This window comes from Castanea sativa, chromosome 4, assembly GCF_040712315.1.
Source record: "Castanea sativa cultivar Marrone di Chiusa Pesio chromosome 4, ASM4071231v1".
In the NCBI taxonomy this organism is placed as follows: Eukaryota; Viridiplantae; Streptophyta; class Magnoliopsida; order Fagales; family Fagaceae; genus Castanea; species Castanea sativa.
Genome location: NC_134016.1, coordinates 28,184,965 through 28,212,953, shown reverse-complemented (window position 1 = coordinate 28,212,953; position 27,989 = coordinate 28,184,965). Strand labels below are relative to the sequence as shown.

Here is a 27,989-nt window from a genome sequence, read left to right as displayed (position 1 = left end):
AGATTTTGATAAAGTGACATTTCTTTGAATTCATCTTTTTCATGAATAACATTGGGCTACAAAGTAATTCTGTGAAAATTTTTAATAAGGCATAAGAGCCAGGTCAAAGGAAGCTTAGCAACTAATAAATAAATACTTGATCTAACTTCCGAAAGTTGAGCCACACTTTCCAGTCCAGTTCCAGCAGGAGTCAAAGGCTTTCATCCACCAGACTTCTCAGGTTTTACATAAGCAATTTACAAAAAATGAATTGCACAGATTGATCTAACATGTACATTTTTGCTATAAGAAACTTTTTCTAACTTGCTAACTCTTCCTCTGCCAAGAATGTTTCTATTTTTACCTTTGGCTAAATTCATCACTCTACTGAAACTGCCTATGTTACAAAAGTTGAGGTATACTTATGCAGCTGTGACTTGCCTCTGAGCTGAGACATGCAGCATCTTTGTCTAAAACTTATATATAATTTTCTTCGTCTGAGTGGCGGTAGAATCTCCACTTTGGCCTCTGAAGAATGTTAAACCCCATTCCAAACTTAAGGATTCAATACGGTCAACAACTGTCATAGAATTTTTGAACTGTAGCTTCACTTCTAGTTTAAACTGTCTGGAGGGTTCACTAAGGTCCACACCTGTTTTAGATATTTTGAAATGTATGCTCTAGTCTAGTTGCAATTCCAAGTCCGGAAATATTTGAACTCCATTCCACCAAATCTTTCATTTGGGAGAATAACAATAATTGTTCTCTATAATCACTTTAACCCCACTTAGCACCACGAATTGAGGTTCTTCTCTGATCTTTCTTTTTGCTCTTCTTAAGAAGCATAGACATGTGGTCAATATCTGTAGAAACTGAAGGACTCTCACCACTCAACCACAGTAGAGCCTCACCAGCGGCATCCTTTTCTGCAAGTTTCTTACTGGTGCAAGGTTTCCCCACAAAATTCAACCCATTAAAGATCACAGTGGAACGGAACTGGTTATTTTTCAGTTCTTTTGTCTTGTATGTGGGTGCTTCATGTCCTGCCCTGGCAAGCAATGTCTGTAGGTGATTCTTCAAATTATTACCCTCAACTCCACCTTTTGAGAGTGCGCCTGGTAGCAAATCTTTTGTTGACTTCTTTGAGGGTGCTGGCAGGTGGCGACCAAAGACAAATCTACCATCGCATTGGTCCTCTGCGACCAGCAATCGTACAGTTGAAAGGAGCTTGTCATTGTATAATTGCATATCATGCTTGGGATCCGAGAGCTGCACACAAATATCAAGAAAATCAAAGAGTGCATCAACATTTTAGCAATTGAATATGTGCTTCACATGTGGAGATTCTCATAAGAAATTACATTCTTAGAAATAAAGTAGTAATTTATATAAATAATAAGCATTTTGGCATAAGTACTAAATACTCCAAAAGAAAATAAGTGCATCATTCCTTTTGTTATAAAATTCTAACAAAAGATGATCGATACCATTATCTACATTTACATTTTTTACAATAAACAAAATGCTATTTTACTCTGGTGGGCCACATTTAAGTGGGTTTTATTTTGATGTGTCCATTCTAGAGTGCAAAATTTGCTTGACAAATTAATGAAAAATATTAATAAATATTTGTTTATAACTCTTTTTGTGAACTATTAAATTAGGTGATAGAGTGGGCCTAGTTAGCTTTATTTTATAGCCCTGTCACATAAGTTAATATTCTTTTTTCCCCTTTAAGGATTTAATTTTTAGTGGCACATTCTTATCTTAAGTCACTATAATTTCTACTGCTAAAAATTGTCCTCCTTTAAAATAATTTAGCAATTTCTTTTAACTTCATGCCCTCCACCCATTCTTGTGGGACGAGAAAGTGCAGTTTGAGCCAGAGTTCATTGGCATTTTGGCTTGATCAATTTTTTCAAGTGTCTGTGTGCGCAAAAATTGATCAAGAAATAGAGGAGACAGAGAACTCTAGATTAAGAAATAAGGGTGCAAAATGACATCAATACAGGAATGATCATCTCTGAAGAATTCAAATGCATTTGAGTTTTGAGTTGGGCAAAATGGTCAATTCTTACTTTCTTCTGTATTAGTTCCTCAACTTCTCTCCTTAAGCTTATGTATGCATCTGCTAAAGCAGGTTTCATGAAAAATTCCAAGTATCCGCCCAACATTTTTAGGTGCCCATCCTATCAAAAGCCAGTTATAGCATCAGCATCTTCCACTAGTAATACATATTCCATAGCAAAAGGTATAACTCAAATGAGAGAACTTACTAGTCCACCCCTGGAAATGTTCCCTCCAAATAAGAGCAGCACTGAATCGGAGACACCAGTTGAATCGCGGAGAAATACCGAATTTACTTTCACCTTTTCATTGAAAACTAACCACGGATATGGAATTTTGGGTACCCCAGCATTCACAGAATTCTATTTGATACAGTTCAGAATTAATAACAAGGCAATCATAATTTTGTAGAATTGGTGCCTCCATTCAAACAGAAATGCATATAAGAATATACTTAAGTTCCAAAAGACAAGAAACTTACGGAGTACAGAAGTACTTGACCATCCTCCATTGTTTTCAGTGCTATTGACTTCTCTTTGTTCTGTAGAAAGAAAATTCTTTCAGTGCATACTATATACCAAAGAACAAATATAGGTAACCCAAAAAGATATATTAAACTCTGATGTAACTTCTGGCTGAACAAATTAATTCATTTAAATATAAAAAGAAGTGCCTTTATAACTCTTTTTGCTCACTAGACTTCAGCTTACACGACAAATAAAACCAAACATGCAGAGAAGAAAATATTTAAGGGAAGGCAAAGCAAAACAGATAAGGGAAAAGAGAAAAAAGGGGGTGGGGTGAAGGGGGAAGGGAGTGAGGAAGCATGACTTACCACAACAGAGCATATTCCAGGGAACAAGCCTGCACAGATGATAGCTCGGATAAGATGCTCATCATGGCTCCACCTATTGCAGTTTTCTGGGTTTTGATCAACGAGGCCAGTGTCCTTCAGCAGAAAGAAGAACTGCTTCCGAAGAGAGTCAATGGCTTTCAGAGTTTGAGCAGAAAGGAAATTTCTCCAGCAGTACTCATAACTGGATTGCTTTCTTTCAGCATCTTTCCAACCCTCATAAGCTCGGACAAGGGCAAGGTGGTCACTATAATTACGGGCAGCAAACTGTGCTTTTGCAGACTCTGCAAGCTGCAGAAAGTGAAGAAACAAAAGATGATTACTCACTCTCTCTTAATTGAGAACCTGATGCTTGATATGAATTAATAGTTAGGATTGTATATCTGCCCCCATCATCAAACACGAAAATCACTTGGAATAAGTTAAGACCTGTCTGGTACAAGAAGCATATGTCATTCTTACTGCAATTTACATGGTGGAAAACACAATGAAAAAATCATTGGATTGTCCAAGTGTAATGTCTTATTCCTCCACATTTCAACTTCCCTAACAATACTCGCAACTGACTTATGACCTCAAACATCTCTAATCCCCCTGACACCCCCCCCCCCCCCCCGACTTACTCCAAATTAATGTAATACACAGCTTTTCTGAATATTTACATTCTAAATAATCTCTCAATTAATCATAGGATGGATATAAAGTGTTACATAGCTAATATTGTATGAGTACCTCTGCACTCTACCATTTCTAGAAGGGTCTAGAATATCCTTTTTTTTTTATGACATGGAACCTCACCAAGAGTCTAGAATATCCTAGTGGTGAGCTGCCACTGATGAGGTATCCCTCACCAGCTGGAATTGTCAAGAACATTCTCTCTGGCATTGTCAAGAACATTCTCTATTCCTCATAACCAACTCTCCTACATATGTGGAATATAGTGGCTGAGGGCTGAATCATATTTTCAGCTTCTACTTTTGACTCTTCCTCATTGAATTCTCTCCTAAATATTCTGTTAACATAAGGAAAGGAAGCATATATCAAGTCTGCATTATTTTATTTTTTTAAAAATCGTAACTTTTGTGAAACAAGATAGCCCAAGTACAGAGGAAGTATACTATGAGACCATCACAATCAAACTCTCAAATTACAATTAACAACTAGATCTAAAAGAGAAGTAAAAGAAAATGAACCCAAAGACGACATCCAATCAAACACAGATTTCCATAAAAACAGCTTCAGATTGGGAATATCAAGTCTAGAGTATTCATAACTCATCATGCATGCATGCAAGAAAGATAAACAAGATTAACACAGAAATACATACTAGACAATAGAAAATCATCAATATTTCACAAGGAACACATAGTATGAATCTTACATCCTTCTTGTCGAATGGCATCAAGAATGGATCTCTGGCACTAAGGCCAGCAACAACAGTCATTATTGGATCTAAGCAGTTGAAAATAGCCCCAAATATGAGCATCTTGCCAAGTTTTGGCTCAACTGGAAGCGTTGACAAGTTGCGTCCTGTAAAGCAACCAGTCATGATTCTGAGGATAAAACCAACAGCACTGCCTTGAAATGGTCTAGAAACAAAAATAATCTGTGCGAAACAGAACCAAAAAAAAGGTGTGCGTGTGAATGTGTGTGAAACAGCTTAGAAACAAAAATGGTGTCTCTGCTAAACAGCTTAGAAAAAAAAGAGTCTGTGTGAGAAGTAGCTTAGAAACAAGACTGCTATCTGTGTGAAACAGCTTAGAAACAATGATATTCATGTATTCTACGGCATTGAACCAAGACTGGTGTCTCTGTGTATGTGTATGTGTATGTGAAACAGCTTAGATACAAAAATGGTGTCTCTGTTAAACAGCTTAGGAAAAAAAAAATGATGTGCGAAATAGCTTTAGAAACAAGACTGGTGTCTGTGGTGTGTGGGTGTTTCTATACCTAGCAGAGTCAGATTTTCATTCTCATCCAAAGCCCCAATGATCTTCAAGTATTCTACAGCATTTTGAACCTACAAATCAAGCATGATACAAATAAATAACATATCTAATTGCATAAAAAAATAACAATGGAGACAGAAGCAGAAAAATATAGGGTCATAATCCAAAAGCATATATTTTAATAGCATCCAGAAAGAAACATTTCTGGACAGTGATTAATATGGAGAGGCTCAGAAGCAAAATCAAATTGAAATTTACCGATAGAGGTTCTGGTGGCTGTAATGCCCTAGATAAGAATTCTGATATACTTCCAAGTTGTAAACTTTTGATTTGTAAACATAACGATTGTAGTGGTGTCCTTAAAAGTTCTGGCAATTGATAATCAGCAAAAGCATCATACACACATCTGGGATAGAGATGATAACACTCGCCAGGTTGAACCCGACCAGCTCTTCCTCTCCTCTACAAAATAGAAGTGAAAAACTAGTATCAGCAGTCCATGAGATGAATCAAATCTCACAATAAAAAGTCAATAGCATGCAACGAACTGTAAAACCTGACATTAAAATTTGAGTGCTAAATAACCAATAAATCATACAAAATTTTACTAAGCAGAAGCAAGAATGTGGATAGTCAATAATGCTCAAGCTTTGCATCCTGTGTCAAACGATGTAAGATGAGTTTCATGAAAACCCACTTATGCTAAGTTAGGCAAAATGGACGGGAATTGAATAGAAAGGAGAGGGAAAAGGGAAGGGAAAGTTATCTTTCCTTCAGGTGTTTGATTTCTTAGAGGAAATTGAATGAAAAGAAATTTAAATTAGTGTCCCACAGCAATTCAAAAATGAACATAGTCGTTTTCTCTTTCGTACCTATATTTCCTCCCAATTTGGGAACAAAAGAAACGGAAGGCCTGGAGGGTAAGGGAAACCCACCATCTCCCTTCCCTCCACACCTCTTTCTTTCCACCCAACCTAAGGAAAGACACCTCTTCCCTCCATTTTCACCCTCATCCTTTTCCTCCCCTTTCCCCCCATCCAAAAAGTGTTAGACAAATGGGATGACTTTAACCAAGGCCGAAAATTACAGATCAATTTCCACTCATTTCTATCTGTTTGTTTGAACCATAATGAACTTCAGATGTTTTTAAAAAAGTGAAAAATTATTAAAGTCACGCGCCCCATGAGGTTTGAACTCATGACCTCACCCTCCACCCATTTTAAAGGGGAAGAGGAAGTGTCATTTGAGCCAAAACTCATTGGCATAAAGAACTTCAGAAGTTGAAGACTAGATACAACAACTCACCCATTTTAAGGGGAAGAGGAAATGCCATTTGAACCAAAACTCAATGGCATAATGTACTTTAGAAGTTTTTTATTTGGATAAATAACGAAATTTCATTAAGCAAAAGCCTCAGGTATACCGGAAGTGTACATGGAAAGGGTTACATTAAGATCGAAAATTACAATGATCAAGCATAACAAAAAGATTAGAGCAAGAAAAAGAAGAGAAAACAAAACACCAAGCAAACAAAGAGTGGAGGAGGAGAGATTTAATCTCAAGAATCGATTGTTCCATTCCCTCAAAGCATCTACTATTCCTTTCCTGCCAAAGACACCATAACACACAATGTGGGACAGCCCGACATAGGTCTATATTGTGCTGTCTACCGAATAGACCCTGCCAGGATGTAAACAAATCTGCAACACTTTGAGGCATCACCCAAATCACACCAAAAAGGACCCAAACCATAGATCATAGCTCAAACGCAATGAGACAATGAAGAAGAAGATGGTTTACCGATTCCCCGCTTCTTTTACACATAAAACACCAATCCATAACGTGACACCCTTATTCCATAGCCTATCAAGGGTCAAAATCTTGCCTAAATCAGGAGTCCAAGAAAAGAATGCAACTCTAGGAGGGATCTTTGAGCGCCACACCGGTTTCCACGGAAAAAGGTTATCAAGGGTCGGGAAGAGGGATAAGTAGTATTCACTAACCTTAAAGCCCTTGTTCTTGGTAGTCTTCTAGCAATTTTTTTTTTTTTTTTTTGATAAGTAATAAGTTTTATTGATATTAAAAAATATCAAATTGTTCCATCTCCCAATCTTGGGGCTCTCTATAGAATCGAATATCCCAATGAAGCCTTTGATTAGGAAAAGACATAGCATCCGCAAGATAAGAATCCTTGTCACAACTAAAGCTGTTACAACTAAAGCTGTAAAGTTCTAGAAATGCCTCCCGAAGAGTACAATTCCCACACCACAAGTGATGCCAAAGTTTAATTCTATTACCATTGCCAACTTTGAAGATGGTGGATTTAAAGAAACTGGCCAACCTTGTCTTATAGATATCCAAAGACTGACACCATAAGTAGTTGTTACTTCTTTTGTACACTACCCACCCCAAATATTCCCATACTTGATCTCGATAATCCGCTGCCAAAGCTGGCTTGTCTCCATACCGTACCTCTACAACCATATACAAGCAGAGCTTGGTTAAATTTTCTCAAGTTCTGCACACCCAACCCACCAGACTTCAAAGGGCAACACACCTGAGCCCAATTGACCAGATTCAATTTATGAGACCCATCAATACCAACCCATAAAAAATCCCGCTGGAGTTTCTCAATGCGATTTGCAATATCCACCGAGACAGGAAAGAGAGATAGGTAATAAGTAGGCATGATTAAGAGAGTGCTTTTGAGTAAAGTAACCTTACCACCTTTTGATAGATACAAACACTTCCAACTTGCTAATCTTCTCTCCATTTTCTCAAGAATAGGGTTCCAAATTGCCCTATCCTTAATTTTAGCTCCCAACAGAAGCCCCAAATAAGTCATTGGCAGTGAGGATTGCCTACACCCTAAAAGGGCCACTAGCTCACCCATATTTAACACCTCACCAACCAGAACCAACTTTGATTTAGCCAGATTAATATGTAATCCTGACACAGCCTCAAATGAAGATAAGATGTCTCTCAATTTACCAATCTAACTAGGTAAGGCGTCACAAAAAATTAGAGTATCGTCTGCAAAAAGAAGATGAGACACCATTAAGGGGGTATGAGATCTAGGACCCTCAGTGAATCCTGAGATATGACCAACCAAAACAACCCGTCTAATAACCGGCTTAAAGCTTCCATAACAATAACAAATAAAAGTGGGGAGAGAGGATCACCTTGATGCAGTCCCCTAGAACTCCCAAAGAAATCTTTAGGACTACCATTGATTAAGATGGAAAATTTCACCATGGAAATGTAGAACAAAATCCACTTCCTCCACTGTTCAAAGAAACCACATCGTTGTAACATATATAGGAGAATGTCCCAACTTACATGATCAAATGCTTTTTCCACATCCAATTTACATAAAACACCTGGAACTCCTGCCTTTAGTCTACTATCCAAGCATTCATTAGCAATTAAAACTGAGTCCAAGATTTGCCTATCCGGCACAAAGGCATTTTGAGTCTCAAAAATAATCCCAAAAATGACCCTTCGTAGCCTATTTGCTAGCACCTTTGATAGAATTTTGTAAATACCACCCACAAGGCTAATAGGTCTAAAATCTCTCACGTTAACAACATCAACCTTCTTTGGAAAGAGAGCAAGGAAGGTGGCATTAAGACTTTTCTCAAAAATTGGGAAAGGAAGTTGCCAAATAGCTCCATAATTTCTTGCTTTAGAAAATCCCAGCAAGACTGAAAGAAATCCATCGAGAAACCATCTGGCCCCGGAGATTTGCAACCATTGCAATCTTTAATAACTCCATAAACCTCCTCTTCTTCAAAGGATCTGTCCAACCAAGCTGCATCCTCCCCGGAAATCCTAGTAAATTCCACTTCATTCTCAGAATATAACTGTTTGTAAAAGAGAGAAATGCACGCAGCTATGGAACTTGGATTCAAAGTCAGTCCACCATCCACCACCAGATTATTGATGGTATTAAATCTTCTATGGGAATTTGTAATCTATGGAAGAACTTAGTGTTTCCATCTCCCTCCCGAATCCAGAGCGCCTTAGATTTTTGTCTCCAAGAAATTTCTTCCATAAGAGTTACCTTTTCAAGCTTAGTGCGAAGCCGATCCTTCTCCAATATCTCTTCATTGGTTAGAGATCAGGAATCCACAATCAAATCTAAATCATTGAGATCTTTCCATAACATATGCTTCCTATTCTCCACATTCCCAAACTTTTCCTCATTCCATTTCTTTAAATCTAGCTTCAAAGCTTTCAGTTTGCTTGCATTACGAAAGCTAGGAGAGCCTCGAAAAGTGTAGGATTCCCACAAGGATCTCACTATATCCACAAAACCATCTGCCTTTAACCACATGTTCTCAAAACGGAATGGCCGACTGTCCCTATTAAAATTTCCCCCTCCTAAAAGGATTGGGAAGTGATCCGAGAGCAACCTTGGGAGTCATCTTTGACAAATATTCGGAAAATGTTCTTCCCAATCCGAAGATAGTAGAAACCTGTCAAGCCTAGAACACGAAGCCACCTCTTTGGAATTAGACCAAGTAAATGTACCTCCTTCTAAAGGCAAATCAATCATATTTCGCACCCAGAGTCTTTTGTCACTATCATTCAGCCCCCTAACATTCCAAGTGATTAAGTTTAAATTCATTGAGGCACCACTAATTCCCAATCCCTAACTACACTACTTGAAATAGTAGTCCTTCTCAAAATGCCAAGAGCTTAGCAAACTCTTCAATTCCCTACTACCTTTGACACCTGTTTTGTTACCTTTCTTCTAAGAGCTCTCTCCCTACGAGACAAATTTTTTCTTGGCCTCTTAGGCTAAGACCAACACAGTAATTTCTGCTTTGAAACCTTCCAAGGAAGTCACCACCGATTTCCTAAATGCTTTAATTCGACTAAGAACCCAAGGTGAGAGATTTGTGGAAGCACCCTCAACCTCCAGGTGGACATCAGGATTGGCCACGACCAAAGGTTGCATAAGCAGGGGCTCCTCCATTGCTACTCCTTGAATTATTTTCTCCTCAAAGTCCCACAACTCACACTCTGAACCTGAGACTATGGAAACAGTATCACACTCATCTGCCCAGCTAACAATGCACTTTTCTTCCTTGAAGGTGTCGTTACCCTGGCCCTCATCTCCTTCATGTTCTGAGAAATCCGACATGCTCCCAGGAGAGTGATAAAGAGAGAGAGGGATTACAATCTGCTTCCCATCGCGTAGCTCCAAGACCCAATTATTAGAATTACCCCAGGTGCTCTCTAAATCCCCAACAAAATCCTTGATTGAAGGGCGAGACCCAACCTGGCCACCGTCAAGCTGAACCGATGCCAAATCCTTAGGCAAAACGCCCGACAGAGGTCCCGAACCCAAATCGATTTGCGGACCCACCTCCTTTGCCAGTATCTGGAGCTCATGTTCCACCTTGGCAGCACTTAGGGGACCTGCATGCGCTAAGATCACAATATCGAGGTCCTCCGAGGCATGTACTGGTTTTCCGTAGTCGGGGTTTTGTTTGGCTTGATCTGGGTGGTCCATCGGCACCGTATCGGAGTTGATTGTGGTCTTTGGGACTAGGGGTGTTCGCGGTGCGATTTTGGGCCATTTTTAGCACCGCACTTTGCGGTGTGGTTTAGCTAAAACCATAATTGCACCGCACTTTATTTTTACGGTCACATGTGCGGTGCGATGTGATGTGGTTTAAAGTTTAGCCAAAACTATAACCGCATTGCACCTCATTTTTGTGGTCACATATACGGTGCGGTGTATAAGATGCAATTTGAATGATTTAAAATTGGTATATTTTTCAAATTTTGGGCTTTTTCTACCCAGCTCAAAGCTAATTTTTCCCTTTGTTTTTGTCTAAGTTTTAAACTATTGAGTTAGTTTTTCTTTATTTTAAGCTGACTTTCCTAATCAACACTTGCTAGGGTTATCACAAACTTTTTTTTTTTTTGAAAACTAGAGTTATTAAACTATTAATAATATATTTAATATTAAAAATAATTAAATATATTAATATATAGAGAAGGTGCGGTGCAGTGCGGTTTTCTTATTGTAAAATCGCAAACCGCACTACACCATGCGGTGTGGTGCGGTGCACTATTACTTGTGATGCGGTGCGGTGCACTATTACTTGCGATGCGGTGCGGTTATGCCATTTTGCGGGCGGTTTTAGTGCAGTTTTTGCGGTTTGTGCCGTTTGGTGAACACCCCTATTTGGGACTGCTTCTGTGGGTGACTGAGTGGGAGACACAGCTTGCGATGTGTCTTTGGGGTAGGTAAGGGGCTGAGTTAGGGGCAGCGAGTTAGGTTGTGATTTTGAGTGGTTGATGGGCTTTTGTCTCAGTTTGGGTTTATTATTGGGCATGGGTATATTGGGCTTGTGAACCCATTTGTTAATCTCCCTTCCTTTAATAGACTTACCCGTTCCAATGAAGATGGGCTTTGTCCCAGTCATGTAGTTGGGCTTATTTTTCAGTACCTTAGGGTCCACTTCTTTAACATCTGATGATACTATAGTCCACTTCCCACCATTACCACATTCTACACGTAGGAATAAATCAAAGGTCAACGAATCTGTTTTGATTTTCCCATTAATATCAGACGTAAGTTCAGCCCCAATCTGTGCCTTTGCCTTCTCCAAATACAAAACGCATTGATCACGGTGAAAAGAACTGGAAGTAGAGGGTTTCAAATTTTGAAATTCCGCAACTTTCTCCTTTCCTTTTATACCGCCACCGTGTTTGTAAAGACCACCACCATGATTGTTATGTCCGGCAGCCACCACAAGTGGTTTTGACTGCCTATGCAGTTGGCCCTGCCCAGCAAGGGGGGCTGGTTCTAACGTCTTCCTCAGATGCAGACCAAAACCCCTCCATCCACTCCCCATCCTCCCCACTGGTATCACAATGTTGCCCCTTCGTCGACCATGCAAAAGTTCAGAAAGCAATAGGAACGTGCCATGGGCATTGGACCCCATCTGTATAATAAGGACTTTCTCGCCCTCCCTTATAGTTCTCGCAAAGTGATCAGAAGATTTCTTAGAAAGCAATTCCTCCATATGAAACAACAATCTACAGGCACTCCCTCTTCCCATTAAAACAGAGCGCAGCAAATTCTGGCCCCTCTCAACAATCCGTAGCTGGAAAAAAGACCCCCCTTCCTCAATTGAAAACTCAAAAGTTTAGGATTCAATGAATAAAAACGTTGAACCACCCATAACGGATAAACGGAAACCAACCGGAGGTGTGAAAAGCAACCGCTAAAAAAATCCAACCCTTTGAAACAAACAACAAGGAAGAAAATATGTAGCAAGCAAAAAAATCTATGGCTGATTCAAGGTAGCCGGGCCTTGTTTATGACTAATCCGAGGTAGCCAGGCCTCCATGAGGAAGTGGAAGAGGAAGTGCCATTTAAGCCAAAACTCATTGGCATAATGAACTTCAGAAATTTAAGACTAGATACAACCACAACTACACTCAAACAATAAAAGTGGAGACCTTTCTAGAGGAAAAAGGGGCTGTAGCATCATTTTTCACTTGTGGATTATAAGGACACTTTTTATACCTGTCCACAAAAAATGTATATACTCAACTGAACCACGGTTAAAGACTGCAGGTGCCACATAAATGTATGGGGGCAAACTGAGCATGATAGTATCCTCTTCAAACAAATGAATTCTTTAAGAATAAAAAAGGAACATAAAAAATCCAACCTTGTTTAAAAAGAGGCTTTTGTTCTGTTGACACAAGTGAGCCATCAACCCAACACAAATAGACCTAATATGACTGGTCTAATGAAAAGAATATTTAGGCCAATCATTTATAAAAAATTTGGAGCTGAAGGATTTTTTCAGGACACTTTGGGCAATGAGTAATCAATAAACACCACAAGAAGTTAATCAAGGAAATGTCCTCAACAAATGATAATATGTTTCTTAAACATACTGTGAGCAGGTCATACAGTTCAAACATCCTATATGAACATTGTTTACCTACCAAAACCCATATACTTTCTATTAGTTTATCTTTTCCTAATCACCTAAAATACCTGTATCCTGCCACAGAACCAGTTACCATCAACCAAACACACCCACAAATAAGAATCTACAAGATGGGCATGCCCATAGGGGCAGTAACTAATGCATTTCGTACATGGAAAAAGAAAAATTCACAATGAAATAAGAGTTGATATCATGTCAGATATAATCTCTAAAACTAGATATGATAGTGGGTTATTATCAGAATAAACTTACTTGTCGAGCAGCAGCCTTTGATATCCAGGATGGTAGCAAGCAAGGGGTATTATTTAGTGCATCATATGATGTCTCTTTTGCCTTTCCACAATCAACCACAAAAACAACATCATTGATGGTGATACTAGTCTCAGCCATGTTTGTAGCTAGAACTATTTTCCTCACTCCATCTTCAGGCTTATCAAATATTAATCTCTGTATGCAAAACAACATAAAGAAGGAATCAGGAAAATTTAATGGTATTGTTCAAATCTGAAAATGTAATAAGATGTGATGTAAAAACATGTAAATGATTTATAAAATGAGCCTGTCATCATCTCTGTCTACCAAGAGGGAAGGGATTATAATTTAAGCCAAAAATAATTACATCTAGGAATGCAGTTGGTTGGGTTACTCGGGAAAATATACCTCAATGGGAAAGGTTTCCAATTACACCAATTGGTTTCAAATCAGAGTTTTTGAACCTGAATCGGCTTCAGTAGGATTTAGTCAATATTATGTTTATCAAGCCTTGCATTATTTTTGTATCCAAAAAAAAAAAGCTTTGCATTATTTTATTCATAATTAAATTACAAACAAACAGGGAATCAGCCTCTCTGAAATAAAATAAAAAAATTGGAGGCTCCCAACCAATCACCCCTTTCAAACCCCGCAACAGTGGGAGCTGTATGCACTAGGAATGACCTTTGTATTACATACATACATATTTCAAATATTTAATTAACAAAAAGTATATGTAAGAGAAATAATAAGGAGTTTCAGGTTTATGGCATGCATGCTGGTAGTAATAACTAAATACAAGTTGAATTCAGGATGCAAAGTCCTAATTGCATTTTGGTGGTTAGATTAATGATATGCCATTAAAAATGATAACTGAGTCAAGATAAACTTAGGATGTCCAAGCCCACATACAACAATAATGCACTATTCCTTCAAAGATGACATTTTGATTATTTATTGCATTAAATTGAGAACAAACATAGAAGTCATGATGTTGTAGTAAGAAGTCTTATAATATAAAATCTATTGATAGGTAAAGTTAAGTCACAAGGCATGCCTAATTTAAGCCTCAAGGTTTTAGTTTTGAGCCTTGTCCCATTAACACCAAATGTTTCTCAAATTCATAAATAGCATATTGATTTCAACAAAAATACATCATCAACATAAGATTCAATTTATTGGAACATTTTGTCTTTTCCAGGTGTTTTCCACAACAAAAAAATCATAGTAATAACTACGCATAGAAAACACTTGGATAAATAATGCAATTACCTGCTCAGAGCTGGCCATGGAACCATGGCATGCAAGAAGCAGCACCTTGCTTGGGTCACCCAAGAGGGGATGAGATTGGAGCTGGTCCTTCAAAGAATTTATGTCATCCCAACCAGTCATAAAAACCAAAACAGCACCAGGCCTTTCCTTCTTGACTATGTGGCAGAGCACATATTCAATGAGGTTAAAACCAATTGAGTCAGGATTCCAACAGGATAAAGATTCCTGAGTCCGTAGGCTATACTCCTTAAAGTCGGCAGCTTCAACTGCATCCTGTTCACGAGAGTGGGAGCAGATTGCTATAGAACCAAGAGTAAGCAACAAAAACTAGATAAGATCGCTAATTTGCATACCTCAACAGCAGAAGCAATCTGGCTCTTCCTCTTTTTTAGACTTTGAGCTTGTTTCTGCATTTTCCATGCCTTTTCTTGACCATAATCATCAATTTGATTATATGAATTCAATCGATATCCAGTCATTTCCAGAATATTCTCCAGAAAAAGTGAGCGGACTGGGTATGTAAACCCCTGAAATAAACAAAAAAGAAAAACACCACACAAAGAAAAAGAAAAAAATGTCAGTCTGGCATTGCTTACATTCAGCTCATGTCATGTTCTCTCTTTTTCTGGTAGACATAAAAATCCAAGGCGCCAAGGGCTTTCTGAATATTAAACAAAATATACAAGGAAATGAAAGAAAAAGAACAAAAGGAATCAGGACCAAGAAATACCAACACCACAGAAGTTAACAAATGAACAAGAGAAGATCCATCCAATATTATAAGAGCCAATATGTATAACAATTTCTTTTCTTTCTTTGATAAGTAAGAAGAGAATATTATTAAAAAGAGAAAAGCAAGAAAAACACAGAGTTCACGGTAGTGAACACAGGAAAAAGGAAACAAAAAGACATAAGCAGCCCTAATCTATTCTAATAGACGAAAGAATATCCATAAGGGTAGAACAATCCGAGAAACCCCAACATTGAGACCAATCAAAGAGGGTCCCATGGATCCTTAACTAATTGAGGTGGGCTCTATGTATCTTTATCTGTCATTCTGTCTGAGCTAAGGTCGTGCTGTCCATCATCTCCCAACTGATTGATATCCTCCTTCAATGTGTAAGCACTACAAACTCAAAGATCAAAATCTCCAAGACACATATATACTTTGATGAATATTTCACCTTAACTTGAACCTTTTGGATGCTTCTAACTTGAGGTATCAATAAAAAACTGAACAAAAATTCATGCAAATTTAGGTCTCTAACTTTGACAAAGAAGTTGACTTTGCAAGACTTTCAAAAGTCCATAAGTTCACCTATTTTCAAAACTTACAGATAAAAAAAAGAAAGAGAACTTGAGAGGCCTTGGGGAAATAAATGATGGATGAGAATATAAATCTTCTTTTTCAGCTTTCAATACGGCCAATAATGCCCTCCAATTAACTGAAATGCACCATACGGGACATTATAGACTACAAAATAAAATGGCAGGCACAATGTTGATGATTTCTGACAAGCTACCCACAACAGTAATGATAAACAACAAACATGTCATAAAAGCAAACAAGAACATGAGTTAGCCCCGGTTATGACGGTAATACTCATGGAGTCCCCTAAACTTCATCATCCAACATCACTTCAGTAGTTGTACTTGCATTACATGTGAAGGGATTTTAACACACACAGATATGATATAGCGATTAACATTGTGAAATTTTTTTCTTTTGATAAATAACGTTCTTATTGATGAAGAAAATAGGCCAATTACACGTGGGGTATACAGGGAACAAAGAAATGAATCTCTCAAAAGTAACACCGTAAACTTACAGGAATATGAATCATTGGAGCACCCCCGAAGTAGGAAGAGAAAAGCTCAGCATTTAAGGTTGCACTCATCAAAATCAACCTCAATTCTGGTCTACGGAGAAGGAGCTCTTTAAGGACAATAAGAAGAAAATCTGAAATAAAAGCAAACAATGGTCAACATCCCATTTGAAATAATGATGAACAACCCATAAATCAATTCCAATGTTACCTTCGTTCATTCCACGTTCATGAATCTCGTCGACTATAACATGAGTTACCCCTTTCAAATTCCTATCAACAAGTAATCTCCTCAACAATATGCCAGTGGTGCAAAAAAGAAGACGAGTGTCCCTCCCTTTCATTCCCTCTAGCCGAACTTTATAACCAACCTTTCAGAAGGAAAAAAAAATTAATTGGGGAAGAGGGGGAGGGGGTTATTTATAATTGAGCTAATAAAAATGATTGAACGAGCTTATGTTCCTGAAGCAAGAGTAACAATATCAGATACAAAACTTACAGAATCTCCCAGTTTCTCCCCTCTTTCTGCAGCAACTCTTTCAGAAACAGCCATGGCAGATATTCTTCTAGGCTGAGTACATATAATACTACATACAGCTCCACGAGCTGCTTCAATCTCAGATTCCAAAATGTATTGAGGAAGTTGCGTGGTTTTACCACAGCCAGTTTCACCTGAGACAACAATGACCTGCAAAATCATATATGTTATTAATAACCTTAACCATTTGTTTAGTCCACGCATGTATTACAGCCCTGGTAAAAACCAATGTACAAAACCCATCAAATACTTTAATGATACAGAAAATTGCTTTCATATCTATCCGTAACAGGCAGAACAGGCAGCTTTGTGCCCAACCAATTAATAATGTGCATACTGTAAAAAAAAAAATAAAAAACTGATCCTATTGAGTATAGCACTAGCAGTTACAGCACGCTTTTTTTTTTCTAAAAGTGCTCCATACGCTTCTGTTTAAGGAATTCAGTACTTACAAGTAAACGCTTAATACCCAAGTAGACCTAGAAAGTTGATCCTGATCAACTTTGGAGATGCAAAACAAAGGGCTACAATTCAAAACCAACATCAGATGGTTTTCCTCTTTTGTTGGATTGCTGGGGGGAAGGGGGCTAAAGAGAGGGGGGAGGTCCAGTCCAATTTGAAAACACATAGTATACAAATATGGGTTTTTGAGAGAAAGTGTGCACACTGTGGGAACAGTGTTGTTAAAAGCGCTGAGCAGCACTTAAGCGCAAAGGCCTCAGCGCGCCTGATTGATGTTAAGTACACATTTTAAAAAAAAATTAATAAATTTAAAAAAAATTATCAATGGTCAATACAACAATCAAATGATCAGTTAATCATATAAATTACAATAAAATATTTTATATAATTTATATAACATTTATATAATTCTCTTGTGCTTTACAAAATATATGCAAACATGATATTTGATGGCCATGATTACAAAAAATCATGGAATCAAAATAGAAGTATAGAACTAGAAAAGCAAAGGCTAAAAAGTACTAGATGTTAAGTAATGTTATCTTTGCCTAACAAAATCAATGCAAATATGCAATGCAATCCTAATCTACATAATCATCATCCTCATTAAGTAAGGGACCATCATAATTGTCTGACTTGAGTGTTTGTTTGTGTGGTCGTGGTCCAAAAGGTCTAAAATATCTAAAGAGGTAGGCTTAGGTTTATGGTGGCACACCACACTATTAGATTTTATATATTAAATCAATAGGCTTATTTCAAACATATTTAGATCTAATGGCTAAAAATCAAATCAGGATTTTTATAAAAAGAAATTATAAAAAGCTCAAAAAAGCGCGATTTGCGCTTAATAAAAAAGATCTAAAAAGTGCGCCTAAGGCACGCTTTTGTGAGGGCGCCTCACTTTAGAGGGAAAAAGCTCCAAGGACTCTGCGCCCTACGCTTTGCGCTTAAGCGCGCTTTTAACAACACTGCTACAATTTCCATGGACCACCTAGTTTTGTTCTTCATATGAAATTAAGAGGTTTAAAGGAGGACTTTTTCACTTGGAATAGAGAGGTATTTGGTAATTTAGATATCAAAAAGGTAGTGTTGGAAGAGATGAGGCTTTTAGATATGAAGGAAGAAACTGATGTACTATCTCTGGAGGATCAGACAAAGAGGAATGAAAGTTTGAAATAGAGAAATTAGTACAATTGGAGGAGGTTAACTGGCTCCAGAAATCAAGAGCACTGTGGCTAAAAGAAGGGGACAATAACACATGGTTCATTTATTGGTTGGTTAGTCCTCATAGGTGAGCAAATTGTCATTGGAAACTTTGAAATCAAGGAGGTAACATATTTTATGGAAAGGGAGGTGAAGCAGTGGTTGGCTTTAACAAGACTTCTTGTCTGTTTGACTAGAGGTTATAAGCTTAGTATGTAGCTTTTAGCTTTTATGTATAGCTATTTAAAAAACCTCTTTTTTTTTCCTTTTTTGTTTTTTTGCTCACCTTTTCAAAATACAAGTATACTTTAGCACACTTTCAGAAAAAAACTAGATAAGTTTCCCAAATGGACACTTCATATCCAAAACCAGCTGAATGGAGACCACAAGTAGAGTCTCTACAAATAGATTGAGGGGAAATTATGGCCCAAGACGCAAATAAATGATGAAAAAGGATCCTTCATGGCGTCAAGGCCTCAATGGACTGAATTAAGTTGAGATGAGTTCAATATAAATAATATATAAACTTATCACATTTAAGATGATCACTCATTGCATTAGTAAGAAGTGAAACATCAATACTTATTCTTATTTCTAGCAATTTTGGCAGCAAAACCTGTGTAAATTGCAATACATAATGCAAATAACTTATATTTATCAGTTTTTTGTGTGTTCTGTTTTTTTTTTTTTTTTTTTTTTTTTGTTATGGAAAAGTGTCCAAAGAAAAAAAAAAAAAAAAAAAAAAACTCTTCTTTTTATCGTGCGAACGTTTTAACTGCCAAATAACTCATTAAATAATAACTAATTATCTAATTGGGCTATAAATCTAATAACATAATGCATTGGTACATAGCCATCTTAGTCTCAATGATTTAATTTAAAGTTCAGATTACCAGAATGCCAAAAAAAGGATGTTTTGCACAATTTACACACATCAGCAGACTCATTGCATTGGATTAGACAAGGACTACTAATATTAAAATCATGATAATAGGAATGAAATCCCTTTCAATTTGGTATTCTTACATTCATAATATCCACATCAACAGTAAAAAAACAACCTTCCACCACCAACTAGTAACTCCATCTATACCAGAATCAGCAATATACAAAAACAAGGCAAAGAAGCACCATATAAAAAATAAGACAAAACTTATGATTGAGAATCCAACATTATTAAAAACAAAAACAAAAGAACATAACACATTTGAGTACAAAGTATGCACCCACACAAACCGAGTCACATCTCATAAAAGTAATGTTCACTGACTCCAATCAAACTAATCCTTAGAAGAACATATAAATAAATCTCTCTAGAAGATTAGACACATACAAACGAAATGGATTCCAACACATAAAAACCCATATACCTATATGACATGGTCTAACAAATGTCTTCTTTAAGGCATACTCAGACGTGTAAAGGAGTGAAGGTAAGAGAAACAACCATAATTTACAATAGTAACCAATGAATTATAATTTCACCTGATTTTCAGAAACAGCTTTTAATAATGCATCCTTCTCTTTGAATGCAGGGAGACTTCTACGAAATTCAAGCATCTTTTGACCTTCAGGAGTTTCCTATATATGAATACATATCTGTCAGACAACTTGCAATTGCTTAAGGATGGGGAAAAAGCAGAAAACTAGAAAAAAAAAAAAAAATGTAATCTTTATTAGGATGATGCATATTGGAAACATCACAACTCAATGTAAATTATGTAGTAAAAGATAAGAGTGATACAGCCTTGTTAATATTACTTCAGAAGATAAAATACGATAAAAAGGAGAATACACCAACCATAAGGGTACGTTTGGTACACTAAATGAAGATTACATTAAAAATAATAATCTTTATTACTGGGAATAGAAGATATTGTAATGGAATAACTATTAATATCCATAAGTTTGGTTGTTACATATGGAAAACTTGTAAAAGATGATGTATAAGGAAAATTTATAGTTTTGGAAATATATCAATTTTAAAACCTATTATATGTACTAAGGAATAGCTATTACATCCATCTTAAAGAGGAATAGCTATTCTTCAATTTAAAGAATAGTTATTCCTATGTAATAACTAATCCATGTAATAAAGATGTAATCAAATGACTGAATTGCTATTACACATGAATAGCTATTCCATTATAGGAGTTATTACACCATACCAAACATACCCTAAGTGATTCCTCATTATACTAACCAACTAGTGAAAAACACAAATTTAGTAACATGAAGTGGAGACTTCATAAAGGCAAACATATTCATACTACTAATATACTAAACATGCACAACTAAGCAGCATATGCCTTACATTAAAGTGTATGAGACGATGCTAATAGTTTACAAAAAGAAGATAACAGTAATAAAGCAGAAAACAATTCCTGTTGCAAAAAAGGGACATGATTATAAGCCTTATAATTGCCTGGCAACAGAAAGCAGCCAGTTTAATGTCATTCCTGTTTTCTTAAGTTCTAGAGTCGGGCATTTATGTAAGTTTAAGAATTTTTCTGACACAGAATACTGCACAAAAATTTCCTGATCAAAACCAATAAAGGAAGCAAAAACGATGGTAAATCCTCTTCTTCTTTTTTTATTGATTCCTAAGTTACATGCACTTAGCTGATTTTGAATCCACCACACCCTCCATCCCATTATTATGGGAAGAGGAACTGCCATGTAATTGAAGCCCATTGCAAATAAACAAGGGTAAACCCAAGTTTAATTGAGCAAGAGCCACATCTCTAATCAAAACAATGACCAAAGCTATGCCAATGCACACACCACAAACATCTCTAAGAAACTATTGAGAGAGAAAGAGAGAGAGAGAGCATTAATTAGTGGATAGTTAAGTATTGAAGATATTATAAATAGATAATAAATATTAAATCAATAAAAGTTTGAACTGCCGGGAAGAATAACTATGCGCCTCAATTATAACAACAGCCAAAAAATATATATTTGAAAAAGTTTTGCTGGTTTCAGATAAACCTGCCAATCTTGTTGCTTATCTCGCAATTGCAAACTTCTCCGTTGGAGGATTCTCTCCATGACAACACTATTCTTTATCAAGGGCTCCTGCTGCTCGTAAAACCCCTCATCACTTACTGATCTTGACAAGGAATTATCTGAGAAACTTCCCTTGCTCATAGGTTTTTGAGAGAGAAAAAGTCTGAGTCGAGCATCTACTTCTCTTTGCAATCCCAAAGGTAAGATCACCTGTTAGTACTCAAAATAATAAGTAAATCACACCGGATTCACCAGATGCAAAGTTTAGTACCTTCAAAAATATGCACAACCTTTAAGGGTAAAAAACAATAACTGCCCATCTCATCCATTTTAACTAAGAATCATTCAGGGAAAGTGCTTCAAAAATTCTCAAAAGACGCAAGTCATCCCATTTTTCCAAACATAAAGTAAATGCAAGAAAATACCTCTCTCTGTGGACGCTTCTCATCCAAGTCAGATCTGTAGTTTGGCAGAGGGACTTTACTAAAGACGACAACTTTTGCATATTGATGGCTGCCAAAATAACCATATTTCAAACACAGAAGAGATAGAATTATAAGATGCAAGATTACTGTACATGATGTCATGATCAAATACCTATGTAAGCCCATCCTGGCTGCCATTGCTGAAAGTTGCTCAAAATCACGTCTATCCTTTCTCTCCCTCGACACCACTTCTTGCTCATCTTTGTTGCGAAGCAGCATGGTTAATTTCCATCTCCACTCATCGATGTTATCTAGGGTTGAAGCACACTGCTAATCATAAATCAATAATTAATAATTTAATAAACACACGAATTCAATCTGCCAGAAATTTTTCATAAAAAAATATCACAAGCATGCGTTTAAACGTTGGTCGAAGTATGAAATGTATGACACAACATCAACAATGGTTAAGTACATCACCAAATAACAGCTTGCTGATGTACAAAATACAATGAAATATAGTAAATAAGGTATGCTGCTTGAAACTTCAACATCATGATCCAAATATATGGCTACTTGCGATGAATGAGTTTGATAACACATGCAGTCCAGAGAAAGAAATGTTCTAGAGTAAAGACGGAGAGAATCTACCAAAGGTCCATGAGTCTTATTTTGTGTTTTGAGTCATTTTCTTATTTGGTTTAGAAGCTCTTACGTACCATTTCTTTATTATTGGTAATCAGTCTTTCTAGGAATAGGTTATTTAGGAGTCTTATAGTCCTTCTAGGAGAGGATTTAACAATAGTCTATATAAAGGTTTTATTATAGTAAATAATATTCATAGTGACATCAATTTTAATAAAATTCCAGCAACTTATTTTAAGATTTGAGGGTGTGATTGCCTTTAGGTGTGATTGCTTAGGATAACATAGATGTGATTACCTAGGGTTTTATTTTTCTTATATCACGTTCGATTCATTGTTTTAACACGAAATAACCATCAAACATATTCAAGATCCAATCTTTTCATTACCTAAACCCTTAAATGTCAAACCTTACTCAAAACCCCAAAAAGATCTCATCAAGAAATCTAAATTAGTGCTGAATTTCTAAAGATCCTACATCAAAATTACCTAAAGCTTTAAACATCACACCTTATTCAAGAATCCTTCAAGATCTCATCATGAAAGCTAAATCAGTGATGAATTCCTAAAGATCCTACATCAAAATTACCTAAAGCTTTAAACATCAAACCTTATTCTTCAAGATCTCTTCATGAAAACTAAATCAGTGATGAATTCCTAAAGATCCTACGTCAAAATTAGACTACAAATCTTGAATCTTTTGGTAGTTCATCTTGTTTTTCCTTGATGTGCTCAACCCTTTTACCTACACTGAGCATATTTATCGCTAAGTAACTAACTACAGCCACACGCAAAATTTGATTGACTCATGACCAATCTTTCCCAATTTTTAACACATGCATGTGATTAACTTTCCCTCCAATTTTGGGGCCATAGAAAAGCTCCCATTATTTTCGGCTATCCCGTCCATGATGCCATGTTACCATCCATCTGATGCTTTCATGTCATAGTGAGTATGCTGCCATGTCATTACAAGTAGTCTCACATGCCATGTCACATACCACATTAACTTGAGCTTCAAGTAAGAAAGTAGAGCAACCAATGAAGCTGCAAGCTATGAAGCATGGGTGCATTTCCGGATTCGGGTGCGGGTGCGGGTGCAAGTGTGGGACTTGGCAATTTTTGAAAAAGTAGGATGCGGGTGCGGCGATTAAAAAATTTTTAAAAATATTTTTGTTTATATTTTCTATATATTGCTAAGCATACTTTTTCACATTATATAAACATATACCAAATTTAAAAACAATAATAGATAATAACTAAAACATGAAATTCATAAATTAAATACAACCCACAAGTTTGAAAAATGATGAGAATTGTATTGCAACAACCACGAATATTCGTTATACAAGCTTCTCATTGATTCCTTAGAATTTTGGTTGCATATTGGTTGTTGCAGCCTTAAATGAGGTGCAAAAGGCTGTGTAGGTTCTGTTTCTGTAACTCTATACCATATTTTGGCTTTATCCCCACCCCTCCTCCCCCCTGGCCCATGTTTTGCACTCTTTTTTTTTTTTTTTTAATTTTTACCTGAATCAGCCTGAATCAAAGCCGGTATCGGCCAATAAGGCTTGAATTGGACAGTTTCGGCTGCCCGATACGTTCCGATTCGACACGAATCGACGCATATCTAGAAATGAAAAAAAAAAATTCTAATGAGGCACTGACGTGCGGGGAGCAGCATTGACCAGCGCACCCCGTGTCGGACGCTGGTGCGGCACTCCTGTAGCCACGTCGGTGCTTTCCTAGCTGCAAGAGCCAAGAGCTGGAACAAGAATCAAAGAGTGCCTCCATTAAGTAACCTAAGGCTCAAAACATCTTTGAGCCTTTGCATGCACATTCATATGTAAATGGAAAAATATGTCTGGGATCACTCGATTTTGCCTTGGATTTAATTCCATCTGTCAAGTATTGGTTGATACAATGAAAGAACATGATAAGTAACAAAAAGAATTTGGCACATTAAGTACCAATGGACAAGCACACTGACACTAATTTCTTTTGATGCGACCTTTCTCCTAGTCAATTATTAGTAAAATTGGTCTATAATATTGATCAAAATGTTCATGTAATACAATCTTGGGGCATGTTTGGAACACTAAATGGTTCTTACGAAAGGAATAAGAATCAATATTACTATAAATAAAAGAAGTAATGATTGAATAACAACTATTCATTTGTTTGGTTGCAAAACTAGAATAGAATCCCAATTCTGTATCTCATTACATAGCACAACGCATAAAATGGTGGAATAAATTCTTATATTTTGTCAAATTTTCTAAAATAAAATACCCTTTCTTATAAAATTATATATATTCCATAGGCCTCAACTAGCATTCTATTATATATGATTTTTTTTTTTTTTTTATAAGTAATATAAAATTTCATAGATATAAAAAAAGAGTCGCCCAAGTATACAGGAAGTATGCAATAAGGGACCATACAATCAATCACGCAAATTACATAAATCTATCAAATCAATAACAGAACATAAGGACTGACTATGCAAAACAGACATCCAATCCAACAAAGCTCTAAAGAAGAATAATTTGAGATCACATAGTTCTTTCAGTATCTTCAAAACTCCGATTATTCCTCTCCCTCCACAGACGCCACATCAAACAATGTGGGGCAGCCATCCATACATGATTAAACAATAAATAGAAATCATTCAAATCAATAATGTTTTTAAAAAATTGATTAACTAGCAAAGCTCAAGATCTTTGATAAATAAAAATTTTAGATTTTATTTAGCATCATTGCTAATTTAGTGTCCCCGATGTTGGGCCTTAATGCAATGGCAAGTGTCTTCCACCAAAAGTGACTCATTGCGGGTTTGAGTCTAGGAATTAGCCTCTCCACAAAAAATAAATTGGGGGCAATGCAGCCTATCATGACCTCTCCCAAACACTGCAAAAGTGGGAGCTTTATGCACTGGGTACGACTTTTTTTTGCTAATTTAGTTTCCCCCTTGCAAAGTTTGTTCAATATCTAAAGCTATGCTCAAATACACGAGTAAGTAGAACTCATATTATATTTTTTTAAACAAAATAAGCCCCCAATATTTTAATTCTATATTCAAATACTTTTGATTAAACCCTTTTCTATACTATACAAAACAAACCCACCTTTCAAATTCAATAAACTTCAACTACATTAATTTGTATCCTTAGGATATTCAAAAATTTACACCAATGTCTATCTCAAGCCACTTTAAGGTCCTTGGCAAGCAAAAATCCTCAACAACTCCTCCATTAATCATCATCTAATAGGCTTCACCACACTGTTTGAGACAGATGAGTCAACTTAAGATTTTGACACAAAGTGCAAGCTTTGTAAACTTTTGAGTCAGACTCAAGATTTTAACACCAAGCAAAAATGTAGGGAACCCTGAACATTAAGCCCTGAAATCATGGTTGATGAGGATCAATGGAGGGCTAGGATCGTTGTCAGAAGTTGCAAATATTAGATAACAGTAGAGAAAAGTAAAAGCCAATGATGGAGCTTACTAGAAATGGAAGTATCTTTAGATGGAGTACAAAAATGACAATTAGTGTTATGATCATGTTGGGAACTCAAAAAAAACTCAAAAGAAAGAAAAATTAGGGCAAACAAAGGAAGTGTCAATTGGCACTAGAGTCCAAATCGGAAGTTCAAGGCCTTCGCTTGACACTTTGTGCTAGCCTTGCCCATAATACATTCCAATTAAACCCAAGCAAGTCCAAGACCCTCTTGCACATGGGAGACATCTAGCAATTAGTTTAAGGTTTGATTTAGAGATGTAATCATGTAATCTATGAGGCAAGGTGATTGAGCACATGTCCAACAGTTTGATTAGGTTTAGAGTTAGTTAGAAGTTGTTACAAGTAGATTGAGTTGGATTGAGTTAGTTAGAGCTCTAGCACATGTAACACATTAATCACATGTATTCATCAAGTCACATCCTTAATTAGAGAGCCAATAGGAGTGAGCCATATGTGGCCGATTAGATGCTTGCAACTCTCATTTGCCACATGTGGGATAATAATCAAGTTGTTTCCTTTGTGCTTAGTTTTCTCTCTAGTTTTTCTTTCTTTGGAGATAGAGACTCTCTCAAAGAAGTCTCTTCTTTCTTTGTGTGCAATTCATCACTCATGAAAACTCATTACCAACCAAAACCCTAGCATTCTCAACCTTTATAATTCCATCATCAAGAACCTTAGAAACCTATTCATAACCGAAATCCCAAGCCCTTAAATATCAATTTCCAACATCTAAATTGACAAGATTCAATTTTACTCATCAAGGAACACCACCCATAACTGTGTATGTTCCCTACAATTCAGTATTTTGGGAATTTAAAATTTAATGAGAATTTAGGGCATGAAAACTATTATACACCTTTTGAGGACAAATAGCAATTCCTCATATTTTAGGGGAATAGTTATTACTAAGGAGTCATTCTTTATAATTAAAGTGAAACCAAAACATCGATTAGATATTGTCTAGAAATATTCATTCCATTCGTAGGAATGCAAAAGGTGAACCATGATTTACCATGGAGTAGTTCCAGGTTGAGTTTTTTTTTTAATGAAACTAAAAGGGTAAAAGTGAATCAAATTCGATGAAAATCCCGTTAAAATTTATGGTTTCAGCACCAAAAACAAGATTCTTGTATAATCATTTGGCACTATCTATTTTACTTAAGAATGAAGCAGCAAAATTTGTAAGACTTTTTATAGTTTATAAAAGTTGCAAGACTTCAAATTTCTTTCCCTTAACTTTCTCAGCTACTCAACCATTAGTTACTGAAAATTCATGATTTATTTATAGCTATTAAAAAGAAATACATACACTCTCAAAAATCATAATAGCACTTCACAAAGCTATTTCTGCTCTTGCATTCAAAAGCAAAAGCCAACGAAATTCTCTGCTTCAAAAGCGAAATGGCCAACCAAACATTGCCAAACTCAACAAATACCATAAACCCAATACAAACCAAACAAAATTGAACAGACTGAGTGAGCCGTAAACTAACCAATTGCTGCGGATTCGACCCCGAGTCACGGTCCGACTCGTCGCTGGACACGTCCTGGTACGCGTACCGGCCGTACCCTGAGCTCTGCTGGTACCAAAACGACGTAGCAACTCTCCTCTGCTTCCCATTGCGGACCACCTCGAGCGCCGAGCACGTGACCCGATGCCTCGAGTAGGGCCGCACGTGCGAGTTTCCAAACCCCGGGGGTCTATTTCTTGAAAAGAAAGGTAGCAGTGAGGGTTTTAGAGTATTGGGGGCTCGAAAATAAGAGGTGGGTCTGAGAGATATGGCGAGAAAAGGGGTTGTGGTGGTTCTGATATAGCCATGGAAAATGGCTGAGTAGGGCATGGTAGAAAGAAAGAAGGTGTTTGTATAAATTTCTGAGAGAGATTAAGTGAAGAGGAATTGAATTGGAAGTGTGTGTGTGTGTGTGTGTGTTCAAATGACGGTGGGGGAGTTTACTTTGTCTGTTTAACGCTGTTTTTTGGTGGTTGCAAAGCAGATA

The 27,989-nt window shown here is 36.7% G+C and overlaps 1 protein-coding gene across 2 annotated transcripts; it reads right to left on the bottom strand.

The window, feature by feature from the left end:
* Positions 1 to 3: 3 nt before the first annotated feature.
* On the bottom strand, positions 4 to 27,989 carry LOC142631791 (DExH-box ATP-dependent RNA helicase DExH3). Of its 2 annotated transcripts, none has more exons than XM_075806111.1 (19): positions 27,485 to 27,989; positions 21,996 to 22,153; positions 21,824 to 21,911; positions 21,381 to 21,608; positions 19,875 to 19,970; positions 16,686 to 16,874; positions 16,398 to 16,557; positions 16,190 to 16,320; positions 14,714 to 14,887; positions 14,361 to 14,633; positions 13,089 to 13,283; positions 5,107 to 5,310; positions 4,850 to 4,919; positions 4,281 to 4,429; positions 2,882 to 3,190; positions 2,528 to 2,587; positions 2,256 to 2,408; positions 2,058 to 2,168; positions 4 to 1,248 (listed from the first exon to the last, which is right to left on the bottom strand). In XM_075806111.1, the coding sequence occupies exons 1-19, from the start codon at positions 27,830 to 27,832 to the stop codon at positions 757 to 759; spliced, it is 3,588 nt and encodes a 1,195-aa protein (XP_075662226.1). In that variant the 5' UTR covers positions 27,833 to 27,989; the 3' UTR covers positions 4 to 756. The 2 variants fall into 2 exon arrangements, with proteins under 2 accessions (XP_075662226.1, XP_075662227.1); XM_075806112.1 differs by having other exon boundaries at positions 21,996 to 22,150.

Bases quoted from the DNA above. Each gene is read 5' to 3' on its own strand.
- LOC142631791 (XM_075806111.1), bottom strand. From the start codon at position 27,832: ATGCCCTACTCAGCCATTTTCCATGGCTATATCAGAACCACCACAACC. The intron at 4,920-5,106 runs GTAAATTTCAAT...CTTGATTTGTAG, and splicing joins AGCCACCAGAACCTCTATCG to GTTCAAAATGCTGTAGAATA. The intron at 4,430-4,849 runs GTATAGAAACAC...GTTGCTTTACAG, and splicing joins TGAAAATCTGACTCTGCTAG to GACGCAACTTGTCAACGCTT.